This window comes from Muntiacus reevesi, chromosome 21, assembly GCF_963930625.1.
Source record: "Muntiacus reevesi chromosome 21, mMunRee1.1, whole genome shotgun sequence".
Classification (NCBI taxonomy): Eukaryota; Metazoa; Chordata; class Mammalia; order Artiodactyla; family Cervidae; genus Muntiacus; species Muntiacus reevesi.
Genome location: NC_089269.1, coordinates 47,420,529 through 47,440,541, shown reverse-complemented (window position 1 = coordinate 47,440,541; position 20,013 = coordinate 47,420,529). Strand labels below are relative to the sequence as shown.

Below are 20,013 nucleotides of genomic sequence, written 5' to 3'. Positions count from 1 at the left end.
AGTATTCTTAGGGCTACTACTTTGCTACTTAAACTAAAAAGCATAAGTCTTAAAAGTTTGTTATCCCCTTTATCATTGTTTCTTCTTGTTACACTGATGTATATTATATTGACCTACCTTCAAGTCTCTTCATTCATTATTACAAGTTTTTGCTTTCAGCAATCATATACTTTAAAGAACTTAAGAGGAGAAAAATAATTATTTTTTCACCCAAATGTTAGCTAATTTATATGCCTTCCCTTTATTTCTGAAATACCAAGTGTCAGTTTGCTATTATTTTCCTTTAACCTGAAAATATTGCCTTTGTTTAGAAAATTTCTCCTGGACACAACTTCTGAGTTTTTCTTCATATGAAAAAGTTTTTATTTCACCTTAATTCCTGAAAGATATTATTGGGAATAGAATTTTGGATTATTTTTTATAAACACTTTTAGGCATGTTTTCCACTGTCTTCTGGACTTCATTATGTCAGATAAGAAATCCAACAGTAATTTGAATCATTATTCTCTATAAGTAATATGTGGTTTATCTCCAGTTGCTTTTAAGAATTTTCCCTTTTTATTTGTTAATAGAATCTTGATTATGATGTACTTGGAGATAACTTCCTTTGAGTTTATTCTGACTGAGAGTTATAGCCTCTTTACTATAAATCTATGACTTTCTATCAAATCTGGGAAATTTTCAACCATTATTTTTTCAAATATGATTTCTGCACCAAAATACTTTCTCTTCCCTTTTGAGATTCCAATGCCATAAACGTTAGAATCTTTGGTACATTCCACACATTTCTGAGACTCCACTTATATTTAAAGCTATATTTTCTTAGCTCTGCAAATTCAACAATTTCTATTCATTTATCATCAAGTTGTCTGACTCCACTGACATCTCAATTCTGCAATTGAACTAATTCAATAGTATTTTAAAATTCAGATATTGTGCTTTTTGTTTACAAAATTGCCATTCATTATTTTCTACATTTCTGTTTCTCTGTTGAAGTTATAATTTTCTCCCATTTAGTTCAAGAGTGTTTATCTTTACCTCATGGATTATGGTGATAATAGTGGCTTAAAAGTCTTAGTTCAATAATTTTGGAGATGGTGTCTGTAATGGTTATATAATGTTATTAGCAAAAACTTAACAGCTTAACAACCACATGTTTTGTCACTTATTTTCTGTTGGTCTCTACTCTAGACACAACTTAACGGAGTCCTCTATTAAGAATTTTTTGAGGCTACAGTCATTATACCAGCAAGATCTGTGGTATCATCTGAAGGATTGCCTGGAGAAGATACGTTTCTAATCCCACATATTTGTTGCCATGGCTCAGTTACTTGCAGATTGTTGGACTGAGGGTTGCCTGTTGTTCCTTGTTGGCTATTGACTAGAGACCACTTTCAATTCCTTCCCAAATGGGTCCTTTCATTGGGAGTTCACAATGTAACTGTTTGCATAATCAACACCTTCAAAGAATGAAGCATGCAAAAAAAAAAAAAAAAAAAAGTGGACATTATGATCTACATCATCTGGTTTAAAACTCAGCATTTAAAAAACTAAGATCATGGTATCCAACCCATCACTTTATGGCCAGTAGATGGGAAAAAATTGGAAACATTCACAGATTTTATTTTCTTGTTCTCCAAAATCACTGCAGACAGTGACTGCAGTCATGAAAAATGCTTGCTCCTTGGAAGAATAGTTGACAAATGCAGATGGTGTATTAAAAAAGCAGAGACATCACTTTGCCAACAAATGTCCTTAGTCAAAGCTATGGTTTTTCCAATAGTCATGTACGAATGTGTGAGTTACCATAAAGAAGGCTGAGTGCCCAGAATTAATGCTTTTGAAATGTGGTTTTAGAGAAGACTCATGCTGAAGCTGAAGCTCCAATACTTTGGCACCTGATATGAAGAGCTGACTTATTGGAAAAGATCCTGATGCTGGAAAAGACTGAGGGCAGGAAGAGAAGAGGGTAACAGAGGATGAGATGGTTGGATGGCACCACCAACTCAATGGAAATGAGTTTGAGCAATCTCTGGGAAACAGTGAAAGACAAGGAAGCCTGGCTGGCTTCAGTCCATAGTGTCACAAAGAATCAGACATGACTTAGCCACTGAACAACAACCATGATCTACATGACCTAAGCATGGGAGAACTTCTATTCTTTTTTCAGTGCTCTATTGATTAGAAGCACATCATGAGTTTGTTATATTTAAGGGGAAAGGAAAATGCAAGGATGTGGATACAAGTAGGTGATAAAAATTGGGGACTGTTTTAGTCTATACACCACAGCATCTCTCAGTGGTCGTTTCCCTTGAGAACAAATCACAGTGGTCAGTACTTTGTATGTTAATATGATTTTATATAGTATCCTGGACATTTGAATACTATGTTGACATTCTCTGAATTTTGTTATAAATCTGAGAGATTGTTATTTATTTATATTGTGGTTGTTTTCTTTTAGCAATAGATTAGTCCCAAAAGATTCATACAGTTTGTCCCAAATTCGTGATTGGACTTGTTATATATATTAAAGACAAAGAAGAAACATGAAACCTGATGGTAGGATTTTATACTTTCAGCTATGATGCCTTCAAACTGTGGTGTTGGAGAAGACTCTTGAGAGTCCCTTGGACAGCAAGGAGATCAAACCAATCAATCTTAAGGGAAATCAACCCTTAATACTCACTGGAAGGACTGATGCTGAAGCTGAAACACCAGTATTTTGGCCATCTGATGCAAACAACTGACTCGTTGGAAAAGTCCCTGTCTCTGGGAAAGATTGAGGGCAGAAGGAGAAGAGGGCTCAATGGATGAAATGGCTGGGTGGCATCACTGATGCAATGGACATGAACCTGGGCAAATTTTGGGAGATGGTGAGGGACAGAGAGGCCTGGTGTGCTGCAGTCCATAGGGTTACAGAGAGTTGGAGAAGACTGAATGACTGAACAACAACAAGGTTGCAATATTTTCTATATGTGATGAACTCATGAAAATTAGTGTCAATAAACTTGCTGAAATATTGGCCTGAACCCGTATCTGTGGCAGATTCTAAATCATTTGAATAGGGCAATTAGGCAACCTGAACCATGTTACCTTCCTTTCCATTCCTAAGTACAATTTTCCTTTCCTCATCTAAATGGTTGATAAAATCATTGAGCAGCTAAGTGATGACTGGGACTCCATTTGGGTTCCACTGGAGAGAATTAATATAGTATTTCCTGCATTGTGGGTTGGCAAGCACCATCCTATTCTTCTGTGCTGTGCTATGCTTAGTCACTCAGTCCTGTTCAACTCTTTGTGACCCCATGGACTGTAGCCAAGCTGGTTCCACTGTCCATGGGGATTCTCCAGGCAAAAATACTAGAGTGGGTGTCATGCCCTCTTCCAGGGGATCTTCCCAACCTAGGGATAGAGACCAGGTCTCCCACATTGCAGGTGGATTCTTTCTGTCTGAGCTACCAGGAAAGCCCAAAAACACTGGAGTGGGTAGCCTATCCCTTCTCCATGGGATCTTCCTGATCAGGAATTGAACCAGGGTCTCCTGCATTGCACGTGGATTCTTTACCAGTTGAGCTACCAGGGAAGACCCCTAAATATCCTACCTAAGTGCTATAAATGAAAATTCTTGAGTACGCTCTGCTCTCTGGTGACATAGAGGAATGTCAACTTCGGTCTAACATGCCAGATTTCTCTTGAGACTGGAGGCATCCTGAAGTACCAACTGAAAGACTATATCCATCTATAGAGCAAAAAATATGAAAAGCTAAATTCATCATAAGAAAAAAAAATTCCTTCTCTTACCATACAAGAAACTGAGATCTACAAAATTCACATTTTTTTCAAGTTATTTTTAATTGAAGGATAATTGTTTTACAATGTTATGTTGGTTTCTGCTGTACAACAATGTGAATCAGCCATAAGTACACATATATCCCCATTGTCTTGAGCTTTCCTCACACTCCCCTCCCCATCTCATTCTTCTAGGTCATCACAGACTTTTCATATATATATATATATATTTATATATTCTATATATATTTTAATATATATTTAATTTATATATTAAATATAATATAAATAAATATAAAATATATAAAGTTATAATATATATTTGATTTATATTTTAATATTTAAAATTAATTAATTTACATTGGGATACATGTGTCTCTTTCAATTCTGGTTTCCTCAGTGTGTATGCCCAGCAGTGGGATTGCTGGGTCATAAGGCAGTTTTATTTCCAGTTTTTAAGGAGTTTCCACACTGTTCTCCCTATTGGCTGTACTAGTTTGCATTCCCACCAACAGTGCAAGAGGGTTCCTTTTTCTCCACACCCTCTCCTGCATTTATTGTTTGTAGACTTTTTGATAGCAGCCATTCTGACTGGTGTGAGATGGTACCTCATTGAGGTTTTGATTTGCATTTCTCTGATAATGAGTGATGTTGAGCATCTTTTCATGTGCTTGTTAGCCATCTGTATGTCACCTTTGGAGAAATGTCTGTTTAGTTCTTTGGCCCACTTTTTGATTGGATCATATATTTTTCTGGTATTGAGCTGCATGGCTTGCTTGTATATTTTTCAGATTAATTCTTTGTCAGTTGCTTTGTTTGCTATTATTTTCTCCCATTCTGAAGGCTGTCTTTTCACCTTGCTTATAGTTTCTTTCATTGTGCAAAAGCTTTTAAGTTTAATTAGATCCCATTTGTTTATTTTTGCCTTTATCTCCATTACTCTGGAAGGTGGGTCCTAGAGGACCTTGCCGTGATTTATATCAGAGAGTGATTTGCCTATGTTTTCCTCTAGGTGTTTTACAGCTTCTGGTCTTACATTTAGATCTTTAATCCATTTTGAGTTTCTTTTGTGTATAGTGTTAGAAAGTGTACTAGTTTCATTCTTTTACAGGTGGTCGGCCAGTTTTCCCAGACCATTTGTTAAAGAGATTGTTTTCTGCATTGTATATTCTTGCCTCCTTTGTCAAAGATAAGGTGTCCAAGATGTGTTGACTTATCTCTGGGCTTTCTGTTTTGTTCCATTGATCTACATTTCTGTCTTTGTGCCAATACCATACTTTCTTGATGACTGTAGCTTTGTAGTATAGTCTGAAGTCATGCAGGTTGATTTCTCCAGGTCCATTCTTCTTTCTCAAGATTACTTTGGCTATTCTAGATCTTTGTATTTCCATAAAAGTTGCAAAACTTTCTGTTCTACTTCTGTGAAAAATACCATTGGTAGCTTGATTGGGATTGCATTGAATCTACAGATTGCTTTGGGTAGTATACTCATTTTCACTATATTGATTCTTCCGATACATGAAAATAGTATATTTCTCCATCTATTTGTGTCATCTTTGATTTCTTTCATCAATGTTTTGTAGTTTTCTATATATGGGTCTTTTGTTTCTTTAGATGGATTTATTCCTAGGTATTTTATTCTTTTTGCCACAATGGTGAGTAGAGTTGTTTCCTTAATTTCTCTTTCTGTTTTCTCATCATTAGCATCACAGACTTTTCTGAAGTTACAAATATAGAAATCAGTACAGCAAAAATACATAAAGATTGAGGAAAGTATTTCCCAAAGAAAAGTAATTGTTACCCTGGTAACAACCAAAAAATAAAAGGCAGATTGTGCATAATAAATAGACAAAAATGAAACAAGTTTTCTTCTCCCCATTTATCAGTTCAAAATTTATTAGGAAAATAGAAACAAATTTAGGATAAAATTATGAAAATGAATCTATACCAAAATCATCTCAATGTGAAGAACATCAACTCATAAGGTGAATTTCATATTCTTCCACATATCAAGTGGCATCAGATACATATATCAGGCCTTTAGCAAATCATATCAGAAGTCTGTAGTGTTGTGTACAATGAGCATCAACTGAGGGTGAGGCAGAGAACTTTTGGGGTCCAGAACTGGTGAATTGGAGGGTGAGAGTCTTCTACCACATCCTCAATAGTAGTAGCCAAATCCAGAGCCATAGCCGCATCTGTAGCCACTTCCACCATAGCCGCATCCGTAGCCACTTCCACAGAGAGAGCGGGCACCATAGCCGTAGCCACAGCCATAGCCACAGCCCAGCCTGCGGAAGCCAGAGCCATAGCAGGAGCCATAGCCACAGCCCAGGCCTCCGTAGCCATAGCTTCCACAGCCCAGGCCGCCATAGTAGTTTCCGTAGTAGCCACACATGGTGTTGGTTGTTGAGGTTGCTCTCGGGTAGAGAAGGAGAGTAGAAGTGTCACTTGAGTGTGGACAGTCCTCCCTGCAGAGGACATTTTATACGTCCTCATTGTGGGTGTGATCCACCACAAACATTCATGCTATTGGCTAAGTTTTCAGGACCAATATGAGTAATCTGTTGACTATATGTTTTAAGGATGACTTCACAAGCATTGAGGAGATATGCTTTGTTTCACCACATCTGGGCCAGTTAGTGGGTCATTAACAGAATCAGTTGTCTAATCCTCAAATCCTTACCCATGACATCTTTAAATTACCCTTTGTAACTCATCTTTATGGCAGTAAATACCATTTTTATTGACAAACTCTGACCTGCTCCAGAAAAACAATAATTTTACCTTACTTTATATTGACATTCAACAGATCATAGTATTGAAACTTAACTTTGAACTTCTCCTTCTATTAATATTACTTCCTCCCCCAATCCATTATTTTCCTTTAAGGATTTATCTCATTTTCATGTGAGAGATTGCTTACTGCTAAAAGTCAAATGTTATCACTGAGCTTCATGAGACTGTTGACTAATAGGAAATAGTTTGAAATTCTGGAACACTAGGCCTGAAAAAGACTGGACTTTTCTTTATCTTTTACATTAGTATTTTGTACATTTAAAAAATTCTGTTTAAATTGTAAAATATTTTTTCCCATGGTTTCAAGTTTATACCCTGAATTTGCACTCAAAAATAAAAGGAAATTATGATTGCTCCTTTGCCTTTTCTTCTGGGGAAAATATCCAGGCCAGAAAAGAATATTTTATACCTATATACAAAGAGAAAAAAAGTTTAGTTATAAGAGCTGCCACTTGAGTAAGTTACTTTATATCCTTTTTTGAATGTTGTAAAATGGAGAGTTTTACCACATCTTATGGTGGTTCTGAGAATAATGTAAGATAATGCACATAAGGTATTTTGCACAGTGATTGCCCTATAGTAAATAGCTAACAACTTTAGTTAATATTACTTTATTAACACAATAATTTAAAAGTTATTCAAAGTTTGGATGTAGAATTCTATGAATAACAGCAGATGAGATAAATAGAATATTCTTAGATAATCAAAGACAGAGGGGAAAAAAAGGCAAAATAAACAGTGCATACAATAGTAAATGATAACACATACAAAGCATTTATTAAATTTCAAGCATGATCTAAGTGCTTTACATATTTTAACACACTTAGCTCTCATAAAAATCCTAGAATAGTTTGCAATTTTTATGTAAGAATGCCAAGTTCAAAGAAGTTGCAGCATTTGCACAATGTCATAGGCACAACCTAAATCTTAGTGCAACGTAATTACATGTACTTTCTAACCAATGAGACAGTCTGGGAATTGCTATCCTTATAATAATAATAATGGATTATTTATAATAGAAATCCATGAATTTAAACCCATGTAAATGAACAATCAAGTAGAAAGAAAACTTGTTTTCAGTAGAATACCAGTTAATGTATTTGAAAAAAATACAATGAAAATCAGAAAAGTCAACATTTGCAATCCATCATAGTAAATAATTAGGCAAGAAAGGAAAATAAATGATAAAATGTGGTAAACTTCGGCATATGAATGGAATATTTATATAGTCACAAAACATCTCTACCAAAATACTTCTTAATGCAAAAATAAATAAATAAATAAATAAAAGTAACTTTTGAGCAGAAGAATCTAATATTTACAACTGATCAAGTTGCAAAGTTATCATAAGTAATGAAGCAAATCAATAAGTGCCTAAAAATAGATATAATAAAAAGCAAACCTATTCACTATTTTGGCAGAATTCATAATCTTGTTCTAATCACATGGAAACTTTAAAGCTAAATGAAGCATGCTTTAAAAGAAAAAAAAATTCCTATGATCTACAAAAAATTTAAGATTATGGGAAATACTAGACAGCATGACAACTGAATGCACTGCATGACCTTAAGTAGATTATTTTTCTGTAAAAGCTTTATTGGAGCAATCTATTCTTGAGTGAATGCCCTGAAAAGAAAGAGAAAAAAGCAGATTTCGATAGAGGAAAAAGTTGAGTTGACATAGCACTCAGTGGAAACCTCAGGAAACCATCTGTGGGGCTGTGGATGGGGATGTCCAAACAGTTACTGGGATTGAACAAGGCATGTTATACCATCACTCTGATCAATCACTGGGGACTGGAAGCAGGCATGATCTCTTGTGAGGGTTGCTAGTTAGCTGAGGGCATTCTACATTATACACACACTCTATACTTGATGGAACTATAAGCTTAATTTTTGACATGTGTAATGATCTTAATTTTAGTCTTGGAAATATTGGTTTAAGAAATAGGTGATTATTATAATAGATACAATCATAGAAAACTGATGGTGACATAGTCTCAGTTCAGTTCAGTTCATTCGCTCAGTCGTGTCTGACTCTTCGCGACCCCATGGACCACAAGACGCCAGATCCCCTGTCCATCATCACTCCCGGAGTTTACTCAAATACATCTCCCTTGAGTCAGTGATGATCATCAGTGAATGATTGTCTCAGAATGTTAAAAAATGTATTCATGTATTAACAACATGAAATCATGAAAGCCTGTGGAAATGCTCTAGTTTTTATGAAATGCTAGATTACAACAGACCATAAATTGCAAAGTATGATGATTTGTAGAAATTAGATTCTGTATCAAAAATAAAGCTACAAAAATTGGAAAAGTTAAACCTAGATTATGAATTATATGGGCTTCCCATGTGGTGCTAATGGTAAAGAACCCATCTGCCAATGAAGAGGATGCCAGAGACTCAAGTTTGATCCCTGGATTGGGAAGATTAAGAATTAGATAATAGAATTGTATCAGAACTATATTTCTTTTTGTGATAATGGAATTTTGGTTATCTTACCATTGGATAAGGAAACGGCAACCCACTCCAGTTTTCTTGCCTGGCAAATCCCATGGACAGATGAGTCTGGTGGCTGCAGTTTATGGGTTGCAAAGAGTCAGTCACAACTGCAGAGACTTAGCACGTATCTTATTATATTCATTTAAGAATGAAGTGTCATGAAGTTTGCAGTTTATTTTCATATGTTTCAGGAATAATGTTTGGGTGTTTGAGTACATGAATGTGTGTGTGTGTGTGTGTGTAGGAAGAGAAACAGAGAGAAAGAGAGAGATAGAGGAAGAAAGAGAAAGATAGACAGAGGAAACAAAACTTGCAAAATATTAAAAACTGCCAAATCAATCTAGGTGGGCAGTTTTAGGTACTCATAATATTACTTCCTATAATTAATTGAGGAATTTAAAATTTTTAAATTAAATTCTGGGAGAAATGAATTTATATCTAGAAAAATATTATTCTTAGAGTACTAAAATCTGCAGTGATTCATTTTTCAATGCCTAAATTTCCTGCCTGAAAGTGTAAACCTGAGCATAGAGGGTAAAAACAATGGAAAATAATTTTAAATAACAGAATGCAAAAAGCATGCAAACTTTGGGTAACAAAGAGGGGATAAGTAAAGTACATTAATATGTGTCAGATAATAAGAGTATCAGATACTATTAAATGGCTCTAAACTGAAATACACAGTGGATGTTAGAAAAGGTGTCACTTAAAAGATAATCAAAAAACTATAGTTCAAGGCATTTAAAAGTTTGGTGAAGGCAGGGTAGGTTAAAATTTCTTTACTTCTTATGCTGGGCTAGCACAGGAAACACTTTTTTGTTTAAATATACCTAAAACTGAAATTAGAATTTGATAACGATATATCAGCATTGTATTTTCTAAAGGACTCCACATAGATGAAGAATTTGGAATAATTTGCTTGGAATACACACTGTATCCAGGCAACGCTTACCTACATTGGTAGATATAAATTTCTTTAATCCTCATGATGGACCAGCAAGCACAGATCACTGCTTTACCAGAGCAGAACACTGAGGGCTTTAAGACCTCTACTTTCTTATGTTACAAGTGAAGGATTTGGTAGAGCAACTAAAGTAGAAACACTAAAAGAAGCTATTCTCTAAAGAAGAGGATTCTTTTCTTTAATTCAAAAAAGGAAACAAAGAAAACCAAAAGAACACATTCTTTTGTTGTTGCTTAGTTGCTAAGTTGTGTCTGACTCTTTTTGTGATTCTCTGAACTGTAGCCCACCAAGCTCCATGGGATTTCCAACGCAAGAATACTGGAGTGGGTTGCCATTTCTCTCACCAGGGGATCCTCCTGATCCAAGGATCGAACCTGTGTCTCCTGTATTGGCGAGTGAGTTCTTAACCACTGAGTCACCCAGGGAAGCCCCAAATGACAAACAATGCATTTAAAATGAAGAAAAAAAAAAAAAAAGAAACAGGTTTATGATTCCATATTGAACAGGTTTATTAAGAAAATAGAGAAAAGCCTTCTGCATGAAGGTCAAAAGAGAGTTTCTGTGATAGCAGCATTCTAATGAGAGATCATGACTAGAGTTCTCAAATGAACTTCACATTCTTCCACTCTTTAGACATTAAATTCAGAAAGGGAAGGGTTGGTGTATCAGATGCAGAGGGCACCAGAAGGCAAGGCTTTAGCAGGATGAACAATGTATGGGGTTCATTCAGAGCTGGTGAATCCTGATGTCCAGGTGTAGAGGATGAGAGTCTTCCGTGGCGTCCTCAATAGTAGTAGCCAAAGCCAGAGCCATAGCCGCATCCGTAGCCACTTCCACAGAGAGAGCGGGCGCCATAGCCGTAGCCACACCCATAGAGAGAGCGGGCGCCACAGCCGTAGCCACAGCCGTAGCCACAGCCCAGCCTGCGGAAGCCAGAGCCATAGCAGGAGCCGTAGCCACAGCCCAGGCCTCCGTAGCCGTAGCTTCCACAGCCCAGGCCGCCATAGTAGTTTCCGTAGTAGCCACACATGGTGTTGGTTGTTGAGGTTGTTCTCGGGTAGAGAAGGAGAGTAGAAGTGTCACTTGAGTGTGGAGAGGTCTCCCTGCAGAGGGCCTTTTATACGCCCTCAGTGTGGGTGTGACCCACCACACCTTCATGCCATTGGCTAACTTTATGACTGATCTAATTAGTTTATTGTTTACAACCAAAGATGAAACCTCAGAGAAATTCAGCAGGATTGCTATGTTGCCATCCCAGTTTGGATTCCTCTTATCCAATTAAGGACTTGAATGAGGAGACGCAGACTCACAGCTACATAGTCCCGTCCCAAATTATGTTTTATTTTAACCACCTGGCACCTTCAGTATAGTATATGGCACCTTCAGTATAGTAAGAAAGATATTTGTTGGTCTTAATCTTATTTGCTCTTGACCTCAGTTTGTTTCACTGAACTTTAAAAAATTTTTCATAAGACTAACAACTCCTTTTTACTCAAAGATTCTTATCCTCTTGATCCAAATTATCTTCTTCAGGGATTCAGTTTCTTTCCTATATTGAAACCATAAGGTATCTTTTATTCCCATGATGTAGATCGTAATCCAACCAGTTAAAATTTCCAGTAAGCCAAGTCTGAGCAAAATGTGTTATATTTTTCTGCCTATGCCAATGTCTAATTCACATTTATGCTTAATTTCTATTGAAGGACTGCAAAATAGGAGTTATTTCTTGAAATCTGATTTCTCCACTTATTTTTCTAAATTGAATATATAGTTATAAAAATTAGTCTGTTCATTAATATTAGATTTATATTCTAAGAAAATATCCAATAGACTAACATGCATTTATGTTTATTAATGTGCTAAACCAAGTCCCTTATCAACATATTCAATTATTAAATTTGTTTTGAAACAGTCATACTGAGTTCTCTTGCATATTCCTAGTGTTATTGCTCACTTAATTAAAATTAGTGTGACAATTCCTTCCATTGGGAAGCACAAGGAAAGTGAGGAAAGTTTCTTATTATAGTTAAACTGTACTTTGTACCCTTAAGAGGATGCACATTGGGAGGTAACATGATCCATCATCTATGTGTAATCTATCAGTGGATTTCTATTATTCTAAATTAAAAGATGTTTACTCCTTGGAAGGAAAGTTATGACCAACCTAGATAGCATATTAAAAAGCAGAGACATTACTTTGCTGACAAAGGTCCGTCTAGTCAAGGCTACGGTTTTTCCAGGAGTATGGATGTGAGAGTTGGACTGTGAAGAAAGCTGAGCGCCAAAAAATTGATGCTTTTGAGCTGTGGTGTTGGAGGAGACTCTTGAGAGTCCTTTGGACTGCAAGGAGATCCAACCAGTCCATCCTGAAGGAGATCAGTCCTGGGTGTTCATCTCCTGAAGGAGATCAGTCCTGATGCTGAAGCTGAAACTCCAATACTTTGGCCACCTCATGTGAAGAGCTGACTCATTGGAAAAGACCCTGATGCTGGGAGGGATTGGGGGCAGGAGGAAAAGGGGACAACAGAGGATGAGATGGCTGGATGGTATCACTGACTCAATGGACATGAGTTTGGGTGGACTCCGGGAGTTGGTGATGGACAGGGAGGCCTGGTGTGCTGCAATTCATGGGGCCGCAAAGACACGACTGAGCAACTGAACTGAACTGAACTGAAGGATATTTCTGAGTCAAAATATTATTTTTATAATCCTCTCATAAATTTAGGCAAGGACAGAGAGTACAAGATGTTGGACACACCATGTATTTTAGTGAAATCTCCTCTGGAGATGAAAAAAATAAAACCATGAGGTTTTTTAAAAAAAATTCTAATTCTTGAGAAGTACATTTTAATGAGTCAGAAAATGCTTCTTAGTTAATCGGAGTGTTTTTATACTAAGAGTCAAGCCAAACACAATTATCATTCATTCAACATGTGTTTTTGAATGTTGTTTCCATGTGTTTATTTGGTAAGTTCCCCTTTATAAAATAGACATAGTATTGTGACTTTTGTTTACCCTTTGCTGGGTTGAGATACTGGGATTACAAAACATCTTTACTATATCATTTTCAGATTTCCTGTACAGACAATTAATGTCACCTCAACTATGGCAATGCAGTCGATCAAGAGATAACAAAATAAGTTTCCAGGAAAAAACTCATTAAAATAGAATGATGATCAGTCTTCCTCTAGGCTATCTAAGTTCTTAAAACATAATCTGAAATTGGTATGACTAAAATTGCCTCTCAATTTTTTAAAAATGCAATTAACTTTTTTTTAGGGGAGGTATTTGATTAAAGTAGTTACAAAAGACATTGTTATTTTGAACAAAATAATGTCCCTGATAATAACATTTACTATGCTGTTTCTTCATAGAGTTTAATTCCTGAATTTAATTTGTTTCTTTAAGAGCACTGAGTTCCTTTCTCTCTAGTCACAACAGAGAGCATTGTACTCTATGAGATTCCTCTTAAATCTTTTTTTTCTGGTGTCATTTTCTGAACTACATTCTGTTCTTAAGTACATCCCCAAATCAAAAACAGTTAAAAAGCCCTCTTTCTCTCTCTGTCCTTTCCTGCTAATATCACATTTTCTTCTACTTCATGGCAAAATTTCACATAAATCAATATTTCGATGGTTGTTTTCTATTCTCTCTTTATCCCTTTTGTCTTGGTCCACCTCTTTTTACTGTGTCTGAGTAGCACTCGAGTTCACCAATTTCCCTTTTCATCCCTAAAATACACTCCAACTCTTGCTTACACCCTACCACTCACATTTGGTTCAACTGCAGTATACCCAATTGCTCCTTTTCCATATCCTTTCTCTTTTTACTTTTTCAGACTTTTTTTTCTCAAATGTGAAGGTGTTTGCTCCTCTTATAGTTTCTATTTAAATTCTCTTTGCATGCATAACTGGAAATCTTACTTTAGCCAATTAATCTCAATTGACATTTTCAGTTCTGATATACAGTCAAATGATCCCTTGACATCTCCTTTGATTGCTAATGATCATCATAATTTATCAGAATGAAAATGAGTTCCTGATTCCTCATACCCTCAAAGCTCCTCTGTTTTCTTGCTACATTTAAAAGCATGTAAGACCTAAGTCAGGTTAGACCTCTCCCAATGGTTTATCCATTCATGTCTTTCTGCATTAAGGTCGCTATGCTATACCAGACACCACTTAAATTTGAATTTCAAATTATTAAATCTCAGAATATTGAATTTCTCAGGTATTGCAAGGCATATGTATATGTACAAAAGATCATTTATCTGAAAATCAAATGTATCTGGGTGTCCAGTGTCTGTATTTGCTGTATCTGCAAACCCAAACCATAGAAAGCACAGCCTTTATGATCTGCCCTGTTTTAGTCTCAAGTACACCTATTAGTGCACCTTGAAACACTCTTCTCCATACATAAGTCAATAATCTTTCTTCTGTTTAGATGTACCATTTGTTTCCAACTTTGGATCACTGATCCTCTGCTGCTAAGTCACTTCAGTCATGACCAACTCTGTGCTACCCCATCCCTGGGATTCTCCAGGCAAGAACACTGGAATGGGTTGCCATTTCCTTCTCCAATGCATAAAAGTGAAAAGTGAAATGAAGTTACTCAGTCATGTCCAACTCTTCAAAACCCCATGGACTGCAGGCTCCCAGGCTCCTCTGTCCATGGGATTTCCCAGGCAAGAGTACTGGAGTGGGGTGCCATTGCCTTCTCCGCTGACCCTCTGCAGATAATAGCAAAAGGCTAGAATCTTCTCTTCAACTGGATCTTTCTAATGGAATTTCCCTGACTGGTTTTTCTAGTAGTCATGTATGGATGTGAGAGTTGGACTATAAAGAAAGTTGAGCACTGAAGAGTTGATGCTTTTGAACTGTGGTGTTGGAGAAGACTCTTGACAGTCACTTGGACTGCAAGGAGATCCAACCAGTCCATCCTAAAGGAAATCAGTCCTGAATATTCATTGGAAGGACTGATGCTGAAGCTGAAACTCCAATAGTTTGGCCACCTTATGGGAAGAGCTGACTCATTTGAAAAGACTCTGATGCTGGGAAAGATTGAAGGCAGGAGGAGAAGGGGACGACAGAGGATGAGATGGTTGGATGGCTTCACCGACTCAGTGGGCATGAGTTTGAATAAACTCCGGGAGTTGGTGATGGACAGGGAGGCCTGGTGTGCTGCAGTCCATGGGGTCATAGAGTCAGACATGACTGAGCAACTGAACTGAACTGAACTGACCATCTAGTCTGAAATAATCTCTCACCAATAGTCCTTAGATTTACCTCATTCCTTGCCTTGACTCATTCTTTAAATAGACTTAGCATTATCAGAAATGATCTCATTCACCTAAATAATTTGATTTCAAATATCTGCCTATATTTTCTGTTGATGCTCAGTTTATAGTGTAAGATTCAACACAAAATGGATCTTGTCTGTACTGTTCATTGCACCATCCATTGTGCTTATAACAATCCCTAACATACAATTGATCCTCAAGAGCTTTATATACAAAAGAATCAACAAATTTTTAAATCTATGTAGTCAGGGACATCTAAAATTTTTGTTGCTTTTCTATTTTGAAATAATTTTAGTTTTCAAAAGTAGAAAAAAAAATACCCTTTACCCAGTTATACCTATGCTAATATCTTTAATAACCAAGTAAAAAATTAAGAAATTAACCTGGTACAATATTCTTAAGTAATCTACACATTTTACTTGAATTTCACATTTTTACCAGTAATGCCTTTTTCTGCTCCAGGATCCAGTCCAAGTTCCTACATGGCTTTTGGTCATCTTATCTCTTTAGGCTCCTCCAATTGGTGAGAGCTTTTCGATCTTTCTTTTATAACACTGACAGATTCAAAGAGCCAAATTTTTTGTAGTTTATTCCTAAATTTGAGTTTGTCTGTTTTCTCATAACAAAGTTGAAGTTATATGTTTTAGCCAAGACACCAGAAGAGATTGGGTATTACATTGGGTCATAGGAGGAGTTTCATAATATCAGTAAATTTTTAAAAGTCTCTGGAATAGATTTTTGATCTCAAAGTAGTGATAGAATAAGTATTTCTATTTCTATATGATTATGGTTCATGGCTTTAAACTTCAGGGACTCTACCATGGCCTTTTTCATATGAAGTATAAATCAAAGTGAATAACATTGCTCCACAAAAGTAATAAAATATATTAATCATTCAAAGATTTATAAATGAACTATGTCTTTTCTACATCTTCTGTATGTCTTTTTCCAAGTCTCCTCCACAACTTTTCCATTGTTCTTACCACTGTGAAGCCATACTTTTCCACTGTTCCTATCACTTTGAAGCCATATTTTGTTCCCAAGACAGCATGTATGCAGATAGAAGAAGGGTATTATTAAATGAAACTAATTTTTAACATGTAGAATCTATGTTGGTTACATGATCTCATGATGTCTAACAACATAGTTAGAAGTTGAAACCTGAGATAAACAAGCCATTGAATTAGAAAAAAATCTCCTATTAAAAGGTGCTCGGGCCTGGTGCACTGGGAGGACCCTGAGAAGTCGGGTGGGGAGGGAGGTGGGAGGGGGGATCGGGATGGGGAATACGTGTAACTATATGGCTGATTCATGTCAATGTATGACAAAACCCACTGAAATGTTGTAAAGTGATTGGCCTCCAACTAATAAAATAATATTAAAAAAAAAAAAAAAAAAAAAAGCATATAATTTCATGATAGGCATCTTGACACACAGCACAGTTGTCTTGTTTTGGATACATTGATTATGAAGGATTCTTGAGATGGTTTTAATGCCAATTAGCTTGGAATATGAGTGCAACAATGACTGTGGTTGCCCCACATATCACTTAGTTGTTATATAAGGTGCTGTGCAGATTATAAACTTAAAACTCTTGAAACAAAATTTGTTATTCAACTGAGCCTTCTCCTCACATCATGAGTGTCTACAACAACTACTATGTTGCCCTAGGCTCTGGCTACGGTGGCCTGGGATGTGGTTATGGATGTGCCTATGGTGGCTGTGTAATTACCTGCCATCGTCCATGCTGCTATGGAAGATACTGGTCTTCTGTCTTCTTCTAAGAAATTCTAAATTGCTTGTCTATTCAAAACACGATCTTATAAGGCACAATGTGTACTCTCTGCATTATTTATAATAAGGAGGGATATTCAAACATTGACTACTGAATCTTAGGCTACCATACAACATTAGACCTTTTATGATTAAATTGCCTGAATCCAAAATTTAGAAAGTTATTCATGTAATCCATGTTAGCATTGTATGATTGAATATAAACAATTTTTGAGTAATCGTTTTTGGTAAAATTGTATCTAAATTCATTTTTCATTAAAGGTACTCTGTTTTCACACCTTTTCATTTTCATGTGTATTCTTTAATCTAGCTTTCTTCAGATTGTATGTGAGTGTATGAATATATGAGATTGTTGACACTTTCACTATCTACAGTAGACAATTTTGGTGCATGGATGGTTATATTCAACCACTGCTTTTCTAATATATGTTTTTGTGAGCATATCCAAGGGCTTCTATTATGTACTTTGGTATCATCAAAGTCTTATCTTTGATCAAATAAAACTTCACTAAAGATATAGGCAAAGTGATAGCTCTATTTTCACTACTTCATGCTAATTCTTAAGCATTTCATTCTTTCTTGATACTATTTTAAGATATGTGCTGGGAGATGCAATTTTTCTTCTCAATTTTGTATTATTGCTAGCCTTTTTATCATTGACAACTATGTGCTTGAACTAATCTTATGCATTGTATCTGCAACAAAGGGCTTTATTTCATTCATTTCATTTTACCTTGTCACAGTAAAATATAGAATCTGAGGTCTGTTTCAGTGAAATTTTCAAGGGGTCAGCCTCTGCATGTCTTTTGGGAAGAGACCTGTTATTTTTTCATAACAAGGCAATGGTTTTGGTAGGCTGAAACCATTCATACATAGGCCAGAGGCAGAATACAGGCTGAAAAGTGTATCCTTGATCCTGGTAGTCTGGGTAATGTTCAGCAAACCTGTTATTGTAAATTTAGTTAATTTTTGCTATTTATTAGATATAAATAATAATATCAACAAGGACAAAAACATAAATTAGTGAGTTCTAAATATGTTTTTAGTAACTAATGTTAAAATTTGAAGTAACTTAAATGACATACTCGTAACTGTCTATTCACAGTTACTTTCTGAATAGGGGGTCAAAGTATGAGACTGCTAAAATCTTAAACTGTCCCAAATGCAAACTTTTTAGAAGCATTTCGAGGGAAGAATTGTATAGGTATGCCTTGCTTCATCAGTTGAAGACAGGTTACGCGTGGAACCACACATGATTTTGTTTTTTTAAAACTCTTGGCTCTTTTTGACTTTACAAAAGGTCTGTCTTGGGGCTTGCCTGGTGGCTCAGACAGTAAAGGGTCTGCCTGCAATGCAGGAGACTCAGGTTTAATTCTTGAGAGGGGAAGACCCCTGGAGGAGGAAATGGCAGTCTACTGCAGTATTCTTGCCTGAAGAATTCCATGGACAGAGGAGCCTGGTGGGCTACAGCCTGATGGACATGACTGAGTGACTAACACACACACACACACTCCACACACATGGTCTATCTTGGAGAATATTATATATTATATATGTGTACTTGAAAGAAATCTGAGAGAAATCTGTGTTCTCTTGTAATTGGATATTCTTTTGATAGTTAGGTCTAGTTGGTTTTTAATTTTCTTCAACCATTTATATTATAATCTTCTATATAGTTATTTTATTTAATATTCAAGATGGGATATTAGAGCAACCAACTATTTTTATTGCAGTCTCCTTTCAGTCCTGTCCACTCTTGATTTATGAATTTTGGAGCTCTGTTGTTAGGTACATATGAATTTTAAATTGTTATATCTTCTTGATCGATTACCCTATTTATCATAAAAAGGGTCCGTCTTTATCACTATTAAAATTCTTTGTTTCAAAGTCTAGTTAGTCTGATATTGGTATATGTACTCCAGCTTTCTAATGGTAGCTGTTTGCACTATATATATGTATACATGTGCACATATATGTATGCATATGTATATATATGTGCATTTGTCTGTGTTTGTTTCAAGAGAATTTAATTGTTGAAACATTTTTTTGATGGCTTCTCTAAAATCTGTGTCAGATAATTTGATTAACTTTGTGTTAGGGTCAGTTGACTATCTTTTTCCATTGAAGTTGTCATTTTGTTGATTCTTGGTATGATGGTATAAGAGAAATTTTGTTTGTTAGAGCATCTTGGTTCTACTTAAATCTCTCTCTCTCCCTTTTTTTAAGTTGGCAGTCCTCTTGTTCAGGTTTAGCACACGGGTTCTGTGAGCTATGATTCATAAAGTTCAGAATTGCTGCAGTGTTATTTTGGTGTCTTTGGTTTATCTTGACCACTGGCTGACCCACTGGTTCCTGATGCTTGAAAGAGCAGAAGGAATTTCACTGGCTCAGGCTCTGTGTGTCTCTTGGTGGAGTAGTGGCATAGTGAGATTCCCACCTACCTCCCTCACTACCAAGATGACTCTTGGATGGGATAGGAGAGTCTTGGGTACCTAGGGCAAAGTCTTTTGGGATTCAGGAAAACTCCCTTCAAATAATATATTAAGAAAAAAGGAATCACATGGAAGATTGGAAAACATTTAAAACTGATTAATAAAGAAATGCAATGTACCAATGTATGGCTTACCAATGAAGAAGTGATTAGAGGGAAATTTATAATTTTATTTTTATTATTCTTTAATTATATAATTTACATATTATATAATTATATAATTTTAATTTTATATAATATATAATTACATATATGAATATAAATTTATAAATATATATTTATATATTTATAAGTATTTATAAAATTTAAAATTATATATATTTATATATAATATGAAATTTTCAAATTTATATATTTATAAATATTTATA

General features: G+C 35.7%; 1 protein-coding gene across 1 annotated transcript; it reads right to left on the bottom strand.

Annotated features, from left to right (window-relative positions):
• Window positions 1-10,843: 10,843 nt before the first annotated feature.
• LOC136152350 (keratin-associated protein 6-1-like) lies at window positions 10,844-17,104 on the bottom strand. Its single transcript, XM_065913635.1, has 2 exons — window positions 17,091-17,104; window positions 10,844-11,111 (listed from the first exon to the last, which is right to left on the bottom strand). Exons 1-2 carry the CDS (start codon window positions 17,102-17,104, stop codon window positions 10,844-10,846), a joined length of 282 nt encoding a protein of 93 aa, XP_065769707.1.
• Window positions 17,105-20,013: the final 2,909 nt, after the last annotated feature.